This window comes from Lethenteron reissneri, chromosome 17, assembly GCF_015708825.2.
Source record: "Lethenteron reissneri isolate LAM-NWPU_2019-01 chromosome 17, ASM1570882v1, whole genome shotgun sequence".
NCBI classification, from domain to species: Eukaryota; Metazoa; Chordata; class Hyperoartia; order Petromyzontiformes; family Petromyzontidae; genus Lethenteron; species Lethenteron reissneri.
In genome coordinates this window covers 4,587,465-4,604,333 of record NC_083795.1, presented here as the reverse complement: position 1 = coordinate 4,604,333, position 16,869 = coordinate 4,587,465, and the positions used below count along the sequence as shown (strand labels likewise).

At 42.4% G+C, this 16,869-nt stretch overlaps 1 protein-coding gene across 8 annotated transcripts; it reads right to left on the bottom strand.

Annotated features, from left to right (window-relative positions):
* Positions 1–406: 406 nt before the first annotated feature.
* LOC133343355 (tumor protein p73-like) lies at positions 407–15,877 on the bottom strand. Of its 8 annotated transcripts, none has more exons than XM_061552894.1 (15): positions 15,833–15,877; positions 15,645–15,765; positions 12,803–12,888; positions 12,358–12,466; positions 11,426–11,809; positions 10,775–10,961; positions 10,547–10,662; positions 10,229–10,338; positions 8,857–9,284; positions 8,599–8,690; positions 8,394–8,506; positions 6,148–6,266; positions 4,597–4,732; positions 3,772–3,865; positions 407–2,863 (listed from the first exon to the last, which is right to left on the bottom strand). In XM_061552894.1, the coding sequence occupies exons 3-15, from the start codon at positions 12,868–12,870 to the stop codon at positions 2,450–2,452; spliced, it is 2,370 nt and encodes a 789-aa protein (XP_061408878.1). In that variant the 5' UTR covers positions 12,871–12,888; positions 15,645–15,765; positions 15,833–15,877; the 3' UTR covers positions 407–2,449. The 8 variants fall into 8 exon arrangements, with proteins under 8 accessions (XP_061408878.1, XP_061408877.1, XP_061408880.1 ...); XM_061552893.1 differs by having other exon boundaries at positions 15,645–15,746; positions 15,833–15,864; XM_061552896.1 differs by lacking the exon at positions 15,833–15,877 and adding an exon at positions 15,419–15,496 and having other exon boundaries at positions 15,645–15,824.
* Positions 15,878–16,869: the final 992 nt, after the last annotated feature.

Genomic DNA, 16,869 nt, shown 5'->3' with positions numbered 1-16,869 from the left:
AAGTAGGATATTGGTTTGTTTACGTGTCTGTTTAGTTATGCCAATGTCTGATTGAAAATACATTTTAAACAAAACACCACCAAGTGTTTTACAAGAATGTGCAAAAATAAGCTATTTTTAATAAGCGATTATCAGGCGTTTTTATAAAATCTGGCACCCCCTCCAGAATAATCGATGCTGTTGTTTGCGATCAAGAACAGAACATCCCGATTTACACATATGGAGGCATCATTATCACACGACGATTCGCTCAGCTACCCCTTACACAAATATCTGCGCTCAATCCACCACAGCGTCAAAGTTATACTCGCTTGCGCTCCATCAATATCAACCCGTGTACGAAGGCTAATACAAATATTTCTATTGTGCCACATTGGATTAAAGAATAGCGTCAGAAAACATCGTGTTAACAGTTCAAAGAGTTTTTTTTATTGTCAAAACTTGTTTATACAAATCAATACTGTAGCTATTCCAGGGAACTGCGCATTCGAATTGAACGTTCTCATGCGCTTTATGCACCTGGTACCAGTTTACATGAAAGGCAGTGATTGTTAAAATATATAAAGAACATTGCAAAACGTACAGGTGGTTTTGGGCTCCGTATGCAAACTCAAACATTGGATATATTTTTTCCAAGTGGCTTATCTAGAAAAACAATTCCTGAAATTGTACTTTAAAAGGTTTTGGCTTTTAATCAAAGCTCAAGAATATCAACAGCCCTTTTTCAATCCACTCCAAGATGAAGGCAGTGACCATACGGGTACTTCACCAGTGGTCAGCGTCCAAAGAATCAGCAGTTCGGATATCACCCTCAAACTCGGGTTTCTGAATCCATAGCAAATAAACACAGTTCCTTCGGAGTGGCCAGGTAGGAACTTGGACAGCGCATTCGTGCACGACAGAAAGCTCGCGGTCACGCGACGCACTTCAACCAATCCGGTGGCGTACATGTTTTGGAGGGGCGATGCACAAATACTCCCTTGGTGGGCAGTTTAACTGTTGTTCCTACCTGTAAAAAAAACCACTGCATATATACGCTTAAGACAGTTCCATAAACACTAAATGTAGAAAATGTGCTTTTTTTTCTATACATCTGCTACCAGCACCAAACTAAGTCTATACAACTTTGCAGAATGGAACATGTCACAAATCAACTTTATTTTGGAATTTTTTTTGCTTTTTATGAAGTAGGTTATAGCATACAGGCCCATGCAACAATCTCCCGGAGTATGAGAAACTCTGATTATGCAAAAACCTTGCCACTTAGTATTCATCCTTCCAAAAGATGCAGATTTGAAACAATATTTGAACAGTAGAGCAAATGCAACAACAAAAAAACGCATTGCTCTGAACATGGCGATCTCCTCTGCATGGAAACAAAACGTGTTGTATATTTAAACTCAAGATGACTTAAATGGCATGTAGGAACAAAACTGATAAGTCATTCACTTCATTCTTGGAAGAGACAAGGTTCCTCCCTTGGGTAGTAATCCACTCCAAGATGAAGGCAGTGACCATACGGGTACTTCACCAGTGGTCAGCGCCCAAGAATCAGCAGTTCGGATATCACCCTCAAACTCGGGTTTCTGAATCCATAGCACAAACACGTTCCTTCGGAGTGGCCAGGTAGGAACTTGGTTGGACAGCGGCATTCGTGCACGACAAAGCTCGCCGTCACGTGACGCCTTCAACCAATCCGCGAGCGTACATGTTTTAAAGGGGCTATGCACGACAGACAAATAAACCCTGGTGGGCAGTGTAGAACTGTTGTTCCTACCTGTAAAAGAAACCACTGCATATATATGCTTAAGACAGTTCCATAAACACTAAATATAGAAAATGTGTTTTTTTTCTATACATCTGTTACCAGCACCAAACTAAGTCTATAAAACTTTGCAGAATGGAACATGTCACAAATCAACTTTATTTTGGAATTTTTTTGGTTTTTATGAAGTAGGTTATAGCATACAGGCCCATACAACAATCTCCCGGAGTATGAGACAATCTGATTATGCAAAAACCTTGCCACTTAGTATTCATCCTTCCAAAAGATGCAGATTTGAAACGATCTTTGAACAGAGCAAATGCAACACAACAAAAAAGCACATTGCTCTGAACATGGCTATCTCCTCTGCATGGAAACAAAACGTTTTGTATATTTAAATTCGAGATGACTTAAATGGCATGAAGGAACAAAACTGGTAAGTCACTCACTTCATTCTTGGAAGAGACAAGTTCCTCCCTTGGGTAGTGAAGCCAAGACGCTGCTGTATCTGTTATTGACTGCATTATGTAAAAAAACTATGCAAGCAAGCTCAAAGGAAGTTATTGAAACCCAGAGTGGAACGACACCAGCTTATTTACCCCAAGGGCTTTTCATAGAAAGTGCATCCCATGGTCCACACAACCTCCCACCATCATCCATCTATCGCTCCCCCCCCTCCTCTTCTTACTCCAGCCTCTCTTCCTCTTCGGTGTCAGAGCATGAAGACAATTTTCGCATCTTGCTCCTGGGCACCTCCAGGCTGCTACTGCCTCCCCAGCTGCCAGAACGAGGCAGATAAATGGTTTGGCGAGCATGCACTCGGAAAATGTATTTGGAAATGCCACTATTGTGAGAATGATTGCTGACAGAGGACAGATTACTGCCAGAGGCCTGCAGGGCTGGGAAAACTTTGGCACGGATGCCATCCTTGGTGTCTATGCCATTATCATCGTCCTCGGGGCTCAGGTGGACGGTCTCTTCACTAGGCGAGCGCTTCAGTGTTGTCTTGCTGAAGATCGTGGTCGACACACGATGCTCCTGAATTCCACTCAGTAGCAGTTGCCTTTTGGCTTCTGGGACTCCCAGTTTATCCAAGTCCTAAAATCCAGCGAAATACAGAAAATATGCATATACACCAAATTTTGTTCAGCGATACAACATTCTTTAAATTTCTGATAACGTGTATTTTAAACACTCCTCAGAGTAATTAATGTACAAAATCAGTCAATATTACTGGTAGGAACCACCTGGTTCCACCAGCCCACGGGGCATTATTGTGTCCGTCCGTCGTGCATCCAAAAATGGGAGGGGTGGGGCTGGGTGGAGAGGGTGGGAAGGGGCTGGGTGGGGAGGGTGGGGGGTGGGAGGGGTGGGGCTAGATGGAGAGGGGCTGGTCACCCCGTGGTGCCCTTATAAAACTCAACGTTTAACCTACTCACGCCGGCTTGTGCCCGCCCTCACAGTCGGCCATATTTGCGGAATACACCACGCCGCCGTTGACCCTGGCCATTGACCGAGCAACCCAACGTTCCTACCAGCTCCCTCCGCAGGAATGTGTTTTTTTTTTACCCACTACTGGATCAGGACTCCTCAGCCTCCTCACTCTCGCTATGTGACCATCCATCTATCAACTACACATTTAACTAATCTCATAACTCTAATCTCTGTGGTGGTCATCCTCTTGGTGATGTGTGCTCTACTTTGGATGCCATTCCAACACCGGTCTCGTTTCCCAGCCACAATCCTGTCCAGTAATGTGCCCTGCCCAAGCCCATTTACTTTTTGCAGTTGTCAATGTTTCTTATGTTTGTTTCGGTATTCACGTATTAACTCTTTTCAAGTGTAATTCCAAAATTCCAACCTTCCATATTCTCCATGCTTCTTTGTGCACTCACGCAGGTGCATTTTTTATGTTGCAGAAAAACCTTCACAACTTAAAAATAAATCTCAATCCTGTATACGTAAAAAAAAACGTAGTTTGCATGGAAGCGCCCAAAGGAACTTACCTGTAGAGTAAAGTTCTTCAGCTGTTGGAGACTTAACAATCCACGTGAAGTGAAATTCTCCAAAAACTCAAAGCAGTCCATTTGTTTCAGGAAGCTTGAGACAAAAAAAACAAGGCTCCAAAATGTTAATACCAAATACAAGAAGCACGAACATGTACTTTGTATGGCTGAATTACATTAACTTGCACATTTTTACTCCATAAACATTTATATTAGAAATAACATGCAGAGCAACACTTACATTGTTTGTACTGCATATCCCTCTATGGAAAATAATGACTTTTTTTATTGGAAATCCAAGTGCAAAAATCAGCCCAAACCGCATTACGAACTATGCTTTGTTTTAATTCACCCACCGACTTAAGTATTGTAGTCGAGTATACACAGATAAAACTAAACACTTGAAGAACCCAGACTCGTATATAAAGGAGTGTTATAAAACAATGCAAGTCAACTAAAAATATCTAATGCAGCGTAGAGTGCTCATCATCAGAAAAGTTGTCTATGCTGCGATAGCTTTCCGGCTGAAGACAGCCACACTCGCAGCTCGTGAGAATACTCGAGTCGGGCTTCACGGATATCCGAGGCCGATACCGACCCACCTACCCAGTGACTAGGGAAGATGTTGTAGTATAGAATACGTCAAGGATAAGCCATTTTAATAAAGCAGTTATACATCATGAAATAGAATGGAGCGTGCAGAAGCAACAGTAGAAAAGGTTATTTCAGCAATGAATCCCTTTCATTTATTTGTAATTTTTTTAAGAGTGTGAATGATGACGATGTTTAAAGGTGGCGACGATGATGCTCCTAAACGGCAATTACTTGGAAATAGTATTCTGAGGCTTGCTGCTGTCCGGCAGGGTTTCGGGCCAGGCAGGTGGGCTGTCGCCGTCAGGTGACCGTGGGGGACCATTGGATCCATTCGCTTCCACCACCGTCAGACCATTTTGTGCAACGCCTTGCAAACAGTGGATGAGCATTCGCAATAAAAACCATTTACACCTCAACACATATACGCGTAATATTGAATTATTGCAAACCTTGCCGATCTCGTCAAGGAGCATAAACTAGCAAGCGAACTCCGGTCAACCTCGCAGCAGCTTTTGGCTCACCATCGAACAAAGATGGTTACTGCATCGGGTGTGTTCAGATGCGCTTCTGTGGTCGTCTAGAACACTCTTACCTTCCGATATTAGGAAGCCACTGAAGCCACGCACACTTTTAAAACGAGATTGAAAGCTATTTTTTTCACAACCGCTCTTTTGTATTTAGTTATCCTTCCCCCCACACCTACGATTAGCACGGTAGGCTACGTATGGTGCAAAAAAGAAGTTAAACATAGACAATACCATACTACATAGATATTAAATAATCAAAATGCTATTGCAAAACTGCAATAGATTCAATGCTGCAGTTTTATTTAGAAATAAAAACGTCAATAAAATGTCACCCAATTGGATTTAGACATTTCTCTCAAGTCTCATCAGCATATTATTGACCAGTAAAGTAATTGTATACAGAATATTTATGGAGGCTCTTTGTCTATTTACCAAGTTCTAAGTGGATGCCACCGTTGTCCTAAAAGATTAAAAAAACACGATTGAGAAAGCTCGCCGAGTAAAATAGTTGCTGACAATTATCATAGGCCACAAGGCCTTAAGGCCATGAGTGAACCTTATGGAATGTATATTATTCTGATTACCTATGACAACTTCTTTGGCTTCCACATTCGGGACACTCAGGAGCAGCAATCGTTTGTCAAAATTTGGGAGAATATATATTTATTTTAAAAACGGTGTGGTAATCATTGATGAAAAATATCACCAAAGTGCCCTTGTTCATCAGGGACTTTACCATCTCTCAGGCGCACACTCTCGGTCGGAGACATTGCATGAAAGCCTTATCATAGTATCTGCTCCACGGTTGGCAAAGTATCAGAAATTGTCACGTGGCAATGTGTTTTTATCAACATACCCAAATTTAATAAAGTTGAGGATTTCAAATATACAATTAAAGATTACAAATAAGCAATATTTTAATTTAGAAAAAGCGTACAATTGTCATTTTCATATACTAACATATTTTGTCGGGACAACACTTAATTGCAACATGCTTGTCTTCAATAACGTAACAAAAAAACGATTCCTCCCCTATTCATAAATTACGTGACAAGTCGAATAAAATCTGCTTCGAAAGAACAACGGTGTCAAGAGGAGTAGCTGTGAGCACACCGAAAAACAAAACCAACGGACAAAAAGTGCCAAGGACTGCATATCACTTTGTGGCAAATTGTGTTACGTCTTTGAATTCTGCCACATGCCATGTCCCGTGCAGAGAAATGTGCTGCACCAAGCAGAGGAGAGCTTGTGTTACCTGATGAGGAACCAACGCCGGCGCTGGAGGATCCCTGGCTGCCGTTCAAGACTTCCTGTGAACACTCGCTTCCGTGTCGGCTGAGGCTTGCCGGCCTTCCACGCAATTCCATCATGTATCTGGGAGGGAGAGAGAGAGAGAAAAAAAAAAGTGGTTGATGCACATGACAACTATTGCATCTTTTCTCATTGCACAACCTGGATGGTCAATGAACGACTGCACAGTATTCATAACCAACATGGGAGTTATTATATTACCTAGATACTGAATATTGATATTGCATAATTTTTGAAGTTGGAAATAATTTTTAGATATTTTGAATTTGCATCATAAGATTAAGATATAATCCACATTCCAATGAGTTAAACTCTGATAATGCCCCACATGCTTATCACAACATCAACTGCAATGCATCTGATCTCATAAGCTAAGTTGGGTTCAGAGTGGGTGACCATCCTATATAAAACACAGGTTTTAGGCTATTGTGGGGCTACATTGCCCACAGGTAGCCATGCAAAAATGTCCATGTGTTTATGCTTCACACCTTTACCAACTCACACATACCAGTGGTGAATTATATAGAAAGTTCAGTGTCCATGCATCTGTCATGCTCAGCATCTCCCATACAGTATGTCAGAGGAAAACATGAACACAATAAAAAATGTTTCTCTTGCCCGAGGTGATCTTGCAAACAAGTATTGCCTTTCCAACATTTCAAATCCAAAATAAAAAAACAGCACTTTGGTGCATCCAACAGGAAGCCGTTTGTCAATCACGTCAATTGGAACAGACTTCGCACTGCATTGCTCTAACCGGATGGCAATGACTGCTTGAAAGTAGGAAAGCAAGTGTCACTGGGAAACCAATAGTACCTCCATATTCAGATTTGTATGTAACATGTCAGATTCCATTATGCAGTTGTGCAGTGTATAATGGGGTAGCAGATTTTAAATCAAGACAGATTTGCATCACCATAAACATGAATTGAATAATGGCTGTTTGAAAGTAGAACAGTCAACAGGCAAACAAATAGCAGCTTCAAATTAAAATTTCGGTGCAGGATGTCAGATTTAATAAACCGTTGTGAAATGTATTTGGTTGTAATAATACATAACATTCTCTGTGAATGATTTAAAATTATTCTTCCAGGAGAAAACATGACTCACCTATAGTTAAGTACATCCCACTCTTTGAAATCGCCTGCAGCTAAATCAGTGCTTCAACCTCACTCATTCTACGGAACACTTTCGAGCCCGCTCGATCTTTGTGGCACATCCAGCAGTGGATTGATCATGGTTGATGATGTGTATGTGTTTGTATGCTTGCCACTTTCTCAAGTGATATGCCACAACGGATGAACTTGATGCCAACACGGATATGTGAAATTGCCACAATCGCATCAGTCTTTCTCCTTTCGATCAGTGTGTGTTCCCCAGGCCTCATCGCGACAATGAGAATCTGCAGGCGCACTAAACTTTAGTTTAATTACTCACTTGGAGGGGGCACCCGGGGTCAGCCAATTAACTAAGCGGGGGGAGTTGTGTGTATTGGTGTGCATGTGTTGTGCTTAATTCAGAACTGTCAGGATGCCCATTTGTTCGTCCAGCTATATCATGGTTTTATTTGGGGTTCTGTCGACTGTCCATTTCAATCTCTATGCATGCCTACTGAATCGTTTTATGTTGTATGTAGAACTTCTTTCGTACTGTACGTAGCGGATCGTGCAAATCGGAGGTGCTGACTTGGTTGCTTAGTTTTACTTTGTGTGATATGTTTTAGCTCAATGTTTATGTGTCTGTTTTACGAATGCTGTTGGTCTGTTAATGTTATTTCATGATCTTTGTCCGTTGAGGCACACCATTTGCTCACCCATCAAAGTCATGTCAACAAATCTATTAGTGAGTGTGCATTTTTTCGGTGAAGATGTTCACATTTAATTACATTTACAGTCTGATTAGAGCTGAAAGTTTGCGAAATCCATATCAATGGCATGTCACCTTAGCTTGTGTCGAAATAACAATGGTGTGGGAAAGACCCCCCCCCCCCATCCAGCAGCAGGTTGACAAAAGGGCCGTGTATGTGTATTGTGCCCCACAGCATTGTCAGATGAAAGAATTAGTGAATTACACTCAGTGGTAAAATCATGTTAACTCGACTATCTAGCCTGTTGCTACCATTTAATTACAATAGCAATCGGGAAACTTCTCTCGCACGAGCAGCGATTGTCTATTTCACTGTTAACGTACCGTTTTTGCTGCAGGTTGCGCAACACATTGACAGTATCCTTGGGCAGCATTCGCATCAGCTCCAGGCTTTCCTTGATTTTCTTTAATATTTCAAAATTTTCTCTCCCTTGCACCTACATACAGACCGCAGAGTAAATTCTTTAAAACATAAAATGCTTATTGTGAAATGTGATTGCGAGGAATTTAAACGAAAGTATGTAACTACCAGGAGGGGAAATATGTCTTCTTGATCGGATGGCCGCTTGTTTCCAACATTGCTTGAAATCATCAGCATATCATGTACCACTTTCTTGCAGCCTGAGAATTTGGTTAATTGGCAAAAAGCGGACGGGTAAGGAGAGTACACGCAGAGACAATTTCTTTCAGATTAATACATTGAAATTATATAATTTACAAAAACCTCAAATGTGTCTTAATAGCTAGACAGCATGTGTGTGTGAAAAAGGGACAGTCAAGTGATCACCTTGGGAGCTTGTATCAGAAGTCGGCTCTCCACTCGGTGGCTGACTGCTGCCAGAAGACGACTTAGGCACTTGTGGGGTGTGCTCAACTGGCTGAGCCTGTGGAGGCTGATTGGTCGGCTGAGAAGTCTGGGTTTCTGCCTCTGCCAAGGTAGGATACTGTTGCACAGACTGAGGTGCATTCTGTGTGGTGGGTGAATTCTGTGTGGTGGGTGAATTCTGTGTGGTGGGTGAATTCTGTGTGGTGGGTGAATTCTGTGTGGTGGGTGAATTCTGTGTGGTGGGTGAATTCTGTGTGGTGGGTGAAGGAGGCTGCTGCTGTTGCCGCTCCTGATCGTCCTTCTGCATGCGCTGCTCGTCCATTTTTTTATCTCTCCCCGGCGAAGCACACACTCGGGTCTCACAGCAGAATCGGCCCAGTACCTGGCCACTAAAACAAATGCCCAGAAAACAAATGCATTACATTTGTTTAATGGGCAGCCATTGTAAGGCATGTTTTTACTTAACCAGCCAGAAGAGAATTTCAAGAAATTACAGGAAAACATAAAATAGTTTAAAAACATTAGAATGTCTCTTCAACCACGACTATAGAGAAATGGTAATCGCAATAATTGTATACTTATCAGACATTTTCAATGTTCAGCCCTATAAAACTGGCAGCAGACATTTTATGTAGCTAGGGTTCGCAAGTTTTGTACATACAGGATAAATTCCACACCCTCAAAATTGCATTGCTGTTCCATTAGCATCTGTGCCACCCATTAACTAGACTGACCAATGGCATTGTAACGAGGTAAAATACAACTCTCACAGCAACTGTCATCATCAGAACCATGACCCATCCACTACAGTATGGTCTCTCCAAGCCTTCAACAATTACTGCATCATCCTACAATGCAACTATCCATTTAACTCCGGCACACGAGCTGATCTCATCACTCACCTACGAAGTGTTTCCCTTCTGACTGCCACTCTGTCTTTTAGGCTCGAACACCCACCTTAATCTCTGCTAATGGCATGTACTACCCAAGTCCACTTTTATTAATCGTCATTGTCTTTAAACAGCAAAATCAGTTAATGGTTTTCTAAAAGTAACGGACACAAGCACCTGCAACCTATGGGCAAAAGTTTTTGTAAAAACACGACTGCCTTGGACCCTTTTGATACGTGCCTCCTGACATTTGGAAACCTGTTAACACCATAGCTCTAACAATAAGTCTTGGGCAAGCCTAGTGTACTGATACAAACAAAAAAAAATCTCCCCATTATAAGAGCTCATAAAATATAATACAAAAAGCCAATGCACCCCCCCCCCCCCCAATATTTTGTGTGGCCTGATGGTTGATAATGAGCTCAGCATGGGCTGCCACGTACTTGAGGGTCTCCATCGTCAAGATAGTGTAGATGGGCCGACGGTTCATACTCCCAAGGCAGCTTGTGTTACACATGAAGCAGAACATGACCTTGGTAAAATCTGTTCCCACCTACACCATCAAAGGAAAGACCCACCACACACCGATTAATATGCAGGTAAAATTTCAGGTAAAAAATGTTTTACATTTATTTTTAAGTCTTTAAAGTGGTAACATTTACAGCCTCCATCCTTTTCATATCAAATTAACAGCTACAGCTAGATATGCAAAGAAATGTCTGGAAACATATGATTATAAGGCACCAGCGACTAAGCCACACCTGTGGGAATTCAAAAAGCATCACTACGCTTTGACGACCCGTCACCGGATGTTCTTCATAGCGAACATTGCGATTACCCTCCACACGGATCAGGTGAGTAACAGGGGCAATACTTCCTGCACACACACACACACAAACACAAATGCTAAAATATAGACACCAACCTATTTGAAATGCAAATACATATAGATAGCTCTGTGAACAAAGATGCAAGTGATGCCCACTAACCGTGATTCAACTCTGGGCTCTGCTGGTGAGTAGGACAACGACGTACAACTTCAGAAATGTGCTCCGATTTCTTAAACATTGCCATGATTCTGATGATGGTGCCTTGAGGTGGCAGAGTTGAAGTCCGTATCTCTGCAGGGCATATCTTGGACATTTGGCAATATAGCTTCTTCAGTTTTGTTGAGAACTAAAGTAAAAAAAAGTAAAAATAAACTTGCTTTCCTATTCATTACTAAATATGGTAATCACAAAATAGTGGCCAATCCAACAGTAACATGTTATTGTACAAATAAAATATTCCATTAAAACCAGCTGTCAATACCATATAAGTTCCAGCCTTGTGCATTAAATTGAAAGCAATTCTAAATCCATTTGCAGATTACATATGACATGGGGGAATATAATGATACAACACATCAGAACCAATGAATGAGATGGCAAAAGAAGCAGAGGAAGACAGTGGAATAGACGGTGCAATGAAATCAAACAGTTCGGAGGCCACTACTGAACAGTCAAAACCAAGCAAAAAAATCGATGAATATTGGGGCGGCCTTTTGCCCAGCAGTGGTGAGCAGTCACAGGTTGACAATGACAACACATCATGATACACTCATAGTTATCAATGAGCAGCAACATATCTTTGGTACTCACAGTCCAGGTGGCAGACTTGGCAGTGCTGGATGGAGAGAAGTTGACCGTAAAGTTGAAAGGGCCCTTGTAGTCGGTATTTGATGGAATGGTTGAGCCATACAACTGGCCAGGCATTTCTAAAGGCAGTGAGGGGGACACCATGGGTCCGCACAGGATGGGCTCGGTGCTTGGACAAAATCCCGCTGTGGAGTTTGCCACCATAGGAGCAATGCACGAGAGGCCCTGGTTCTCACACCACGACTCGTCGCCAAAATATTGATGTTCGTTGTATTGCTGCTGTGCGATACCAGAGTCCGGTTGTTGTTGTTGCATATAGGTTGGAAAAGTTGAAACGGGTTGCTGAGAAACGTTTTCAGGGATATCGGAAAACGCTTCACAATGGTTCTGCATGGGGTAGTGGAATCAAGAGATGTGCAATATACTGTAAATAACAACAAGCACATGAAGCCAATGACATAACACAATATGCGACACTTCTAATTGCAATAATACCCTTGTTCCGAAAGTAAACAAAAACAATTAAAATGCAATGTTTTAAGAGTTTTTTTTTATTCCGACTTGCAGCCCCCGCACGTCCTTTGGACATAACCATAAGTCCCTCTCCGGCAGCCAGCCAACAAAACGTTGAATATTCTATAGAGCCGTCTCTCTCCACGCCGTTGCGTGCCATCACGCAGATGTGCACGGTGACATCACCGCCGCCCCACGTGGGAGGGTAAGCAGCCAGGAACCCATCCCAGGAACCCAGGCAGAAAACGTATTTCTAACATCATTTTATATAATACTTTTTACAGATGTTACTACTGTGGTGCAACACTGGATTTTCGAAATAATGGATGCTGGATCTATATCCCAGCACAGAAGTTGAAGCAATGGGTACTGTTTCTTCATTGAATATGCAGTGGTGACTTCACCAAGAGAGTGCTATCCACCTTGTTCTCCATCTGCAACACCTCCATGTTGATCTGGAGCTTGCTGCCAGGAGACTCATCAAATCGAAGGTCCACATTGTCGATGCTCAGCATTGAGTTGCCACTCGTGCTGCAATGCAAAGATAAACTCAACTCGTGTTAAACGCAAATCATATATAACATCATAGATCAGCTGAAAGCAATCTATCATATAATCTCTTGGCCAAAATCACCGCAAGAAATGTTTATGAATAAAATGTTTCAACTGTATTGTTAAAATGTACAATTATTCAACACAGAGCTATTACTGGTCTGTAAATACTAACCAACGGACTTTTTTTATCACTTCTGCAAGCACGCGTTATGTAAACTATTAAATCATTAAATTCCATGCGGTGGACAGCAAAAAGGGCTGTAATAATTACTCAGCTCTTAAGATGTAACGTGAAAATGCTCCTTAATTTACATGTCATTGTAGATGAGCTGCATGGTGTCCTGGCTCAAGAGATCCTCAATAGGCGGACTCGAGTCCATGACTGATGTTTGATGGTCCTGGAAATCAAAACGACGCAAGAGTATATCTTGCTGTTCACCATCAACAGCAAGTTCTTCACTGGGCTGCCATTAAGCGGTAAGAAAAATAACCATACACACTCTTCCAAGCCGTCTGGCAAGTGCGAAAGAAGCCAAAATACCCTCTGAACGACTCTCTAGAACTCATATTCTTCGGTTTTTTCGGTAAAGTCACGTAGGTGCAGCTAATCCGGCTGTGACGGTCCCACCTGATGACGGAGACTTGTGTTGCCTCCGAAACGTCGTGATTTTTATTTTATGTTTATAATTTTGATGTTTTACCTACGTGACTTTACCGAAAAAACCTAAGAATATGATTCCTTGTAGTCACGAAAGCTTCAAATCTAGAATTCTCTAGAACTCGCTCGAGTGGAGGCCATTGCACCAGCGGTGGCATGAGCAAATCATTACTGGTCTGCACTTTTATACTCTTTAACTTGAAACCAAAATGCCATTTTTTAATGTGCGAGTGGAGTAATTTCCCACTAATGCCATTGGTGTGCTCGTATTTACGAACTCTGGCAGCAGCTTCATTATAGTCGACTGGTTGGAATGAATTAAAAGTGTACATTCATTATATATATGATTTCACCACTCTTCTGCCGTGTCGTAATTTACACAGGGCAGCCATGCAGTGAACATTTTCAAGTTCTCAGAATTACATTTTCCATGTTTTTTTTATTGCAAAGCTCATAATTATCCCGTTTATTTGCTATTTACACGTTACTTTTTCAGTTTTTCTCACGTTAAAAACTGGCTAAAAATTGGATTAAATTTGTAATGGTTTGAGCGTTGCTCCTTAAAACTACATTGCAAGCATTACGTTTTAGCGATCCGATTAATTTTCCAAAACAAGTCGTTGATTACAACGGTAGTTATTCGGGCGAAACAGCGATTTGATAACATGTACGATACTTTCGGAAAATATAAAAGATTACAGAATAACGTTATTTTAAAACAATATATATTTAAAAAACTCCCTTGGGGAAAACTGTGTGGACCCCAAGACTTTGCCCAACAGTAGGCCGACAGAGTTGTAAACGACACAGACCACAGTCCTGTATTAGGGATAAATAAACGACCCCGTAATGTAACCAAATACTGTAATAACATTTAATGTTACATTTTTTTCTCACACAAATTAGTGCACACGAACCTGAAACTTTCAGAGCAGGTTAAAGGCAGTTCGCACGGCCCATCTGGAAAATTAGCTTTGGGGTGAAATGGAAGTTCCAACGTTAATTAGCTTCCGGTGTGACGAGCCTAATTAACCTATCACAAACATCCAATTAATTAATCAACCACTCGTGATTTCCTCGGCTATCCAGTGAATCTTGTCTTGTTAATTAATTACTAACACCGCACGTGTATTTAGTTTTGTATCTCCAATCTGCTCATGTCACACCAATTATAACGAGGGTGCCAATTTTATGTTTAAAACGCAATCACAAATAACGTTACCCATAATTAAATGAGCAAAAGGCAAATATCTATAAAACATCGTGGCCAGTCGAGCTTGCCACTCACTCTTACCTAAATAAATAACACAATCTCCAACGATATTAAGAGGACTTTGAACATTCCTAATCGATCTAGGATCGTCTTGTTAAATGAACACCTGTCCCCCAGGGGGCTCTAACAAACCCGATGGCCCCTAAATCCTCAGCCCCCCCCCCCTTCCAACGCGCAATTGAACCTGAGCGGCGACTTTAACGTACATTAATGAAAAAGGCCATTGCCCGAAACGTCGCCTGTCCGATGCGTTCCTTTCAAGGTCGTGTTCCTGACAGATGTTGGGATTTGTTGTGCGTGAACCGGGCGGAGGGTGAAGAGAGCTTCACTCATCAGTCGCACGTATCGTTAAACATTAATACACACTTTAACACGTAGGCTTTCGCGACCAATATCATCCATAACAGGTTTTTGGTTTAGATCGCGTAAATCTGTGTCGTTAAACCAGCCACCACCCGACACAGCCATTTAGTAAGTTTGTATTGGCTCACAGCCAATTAGTGAGTTTGTATTTACTCAGCCAATTACTAAGTTTATATTTACTCTCCAACACACAGAGTGTGCTGTACAAGTAACGAATTGCCATGTTCTATTTACGTGACCCAAAGAATAAAAACACAATAGAGTAAATTAAACCCAATTGCATTTTTTTAAAAATACAAATAAGCGAATACAAATAAAACCCGGGTCAACTCACGTCATACACAGAATTTGTAATTAAATTAGCACGTTGCTTAATTAGCCTCAGGTGTTGCCAACATCTTAATTGGCCCACTATTAACAGCTGAGGTAATTAATCAGCTCTTGACCGAGAATGACCACTTAAGTTGGCGGAATTATTTCAACGAGCCATTATTAAATATCGTAGTTAACGCATTGAACATTAACAACCACGTGTTTATTATTATCATTATTATATCCAAAAGTTGCTTCGACTATGGAGTTCTGCGCATTAACTTTTATTTGGCACGATTTGTTTACTAATCTTGGAACTTACGAATTCGCCGCAGGCGTGGACGGATGCAAATCTATCCCTGGCGGGCGGGCCCCTTGTCCCACGAGGATGCAATTATTCCTTTAAAAAAAGATAATGAAACCTATTCCAACGAAACTGTTTCGCATTCGACCAGGTAAGCAGGGCCTCGGCCGAGCTTACATGGCTCTTTAAGAAGCGACCTGGACAGTGGTGGTGGTGGTGGAGGGACGGGGAACCACCCACGAACCGATATTTTCAGCTACTTTTCTTGCAACTCCGAGTGCTGAACTGCTCCCGTGTTGGGCTTGACGCGACTTCACGGCAGTCGGGCTCGCAATGCACAAGGTTGCTGTCGGCAGACAACGCAGCTAAAATCAACGATGAGAGAGCCCACAACAGCGGCAGCAGCAGCAACAAACAAACACGGGCACGCACCACGCGTCGCGTCCTCGTTTCCGCTCGCCCCGTCCACCAATGAACTTTTTTTTTAGCCCCCCCCCCCTCTCTCTCGCGTCACATGACGTCATCCGTCCCTACGCGGTCGCGCTCATTGGCTACAGGATGCGCGTACATGACGTCATCACCCAGTGGGGAGCTCGCCGATTGGCTTACATGGCGCCGGAGGGGGAGACGGCGCGCGCGCGGACGGGGATTTGTTGTGTTGTGACGTCACCCCCTCACCGCCCACGCTTGAGCGTTTCGCGTTCCCGCCACGGCGGACCAATCGGGAGAGCGGATATTTCCCGAGAAGGCGTCGCCCCCACGGAGGAGGACCAATGAGACGCGCGTATCGGCGGCGTGCACCAGCTGTGGGGGCGGGGGGAGGGGCGGAGCCTCAGAGCCGTGGTGCGAAAAACGATCCCCATTGGCTGAGAACGGGCCACGTGCGCGGAGCGATGGGTTTGCCAAATCGAGTGCTCTCTCTAAGCTGGGATCTGCTATTGAAAACAGAGTTTATGTGTAAGAGGGGATTTTTTGGGGTGAGATCACGTAAATATATAAATGTGTCGTTAAAACCCGCCACCATCCGACACAGCCAACTAGTAAGGGTTGTCACGTAAACAGAACGTGCCAATTCGTCACTAGTACAGCACTCGTGTAGTGTATAGTGTACTATACTAGTACAGCACACCGGTGTGTTGGAGAGCCAAGCCACAACATTTACAATCTGAGTACGACGTTTCGCCAGTAATTACAACTAGCTTCATCAGGCGACAGCCAGATTGGTAGGATAGCAGTTTAAATTTCGATTTAAAGCTTTCGTGACTGCAGGGATTCATCTTCTTGGTTCTTTCGGTAAAGTCACGTAGAAGGGAAGTAATAAAATAATAAAAAATAAAACAATAAAATAATTCTCGACAGACCTGGTTTCACCTGAGGACGGCTGCTTGCGTTGCGGCCGAAACGTCGTGAGAATTATTTTATTGTATTATTTTTATTATTTTATTACTTCCCTTCTACGTGACTTTACC

What these genes read in the sequence shown, in the direction of transcription:
- LOC133343355 (XM_061552894.1), bottom strand. Translation starts at nt 12,870, where the DNA reads ATGGACTCGAGTCCGCCTATTGAGGATCTCTTGAGCCAGGACACCATG. An exon ending in CCAAGTCTGCCACCTGGACT is followed by an intron (nt 10,962 to 11,425) that starts GTGAGTACCAAA and finishes TTTTTACTTTAG; the next exon opens with TTCTCAACAAAACTGAAGAA. An exon ending in TTGACGATGGAGACCCTCAA is followed by an intron (nt 9,285 to 10,228) that starts GTACGTGGCAGC and finishes CATTTGTTTTAG; the next exon opens with TGGCCAGGTACTGGGCCGAT.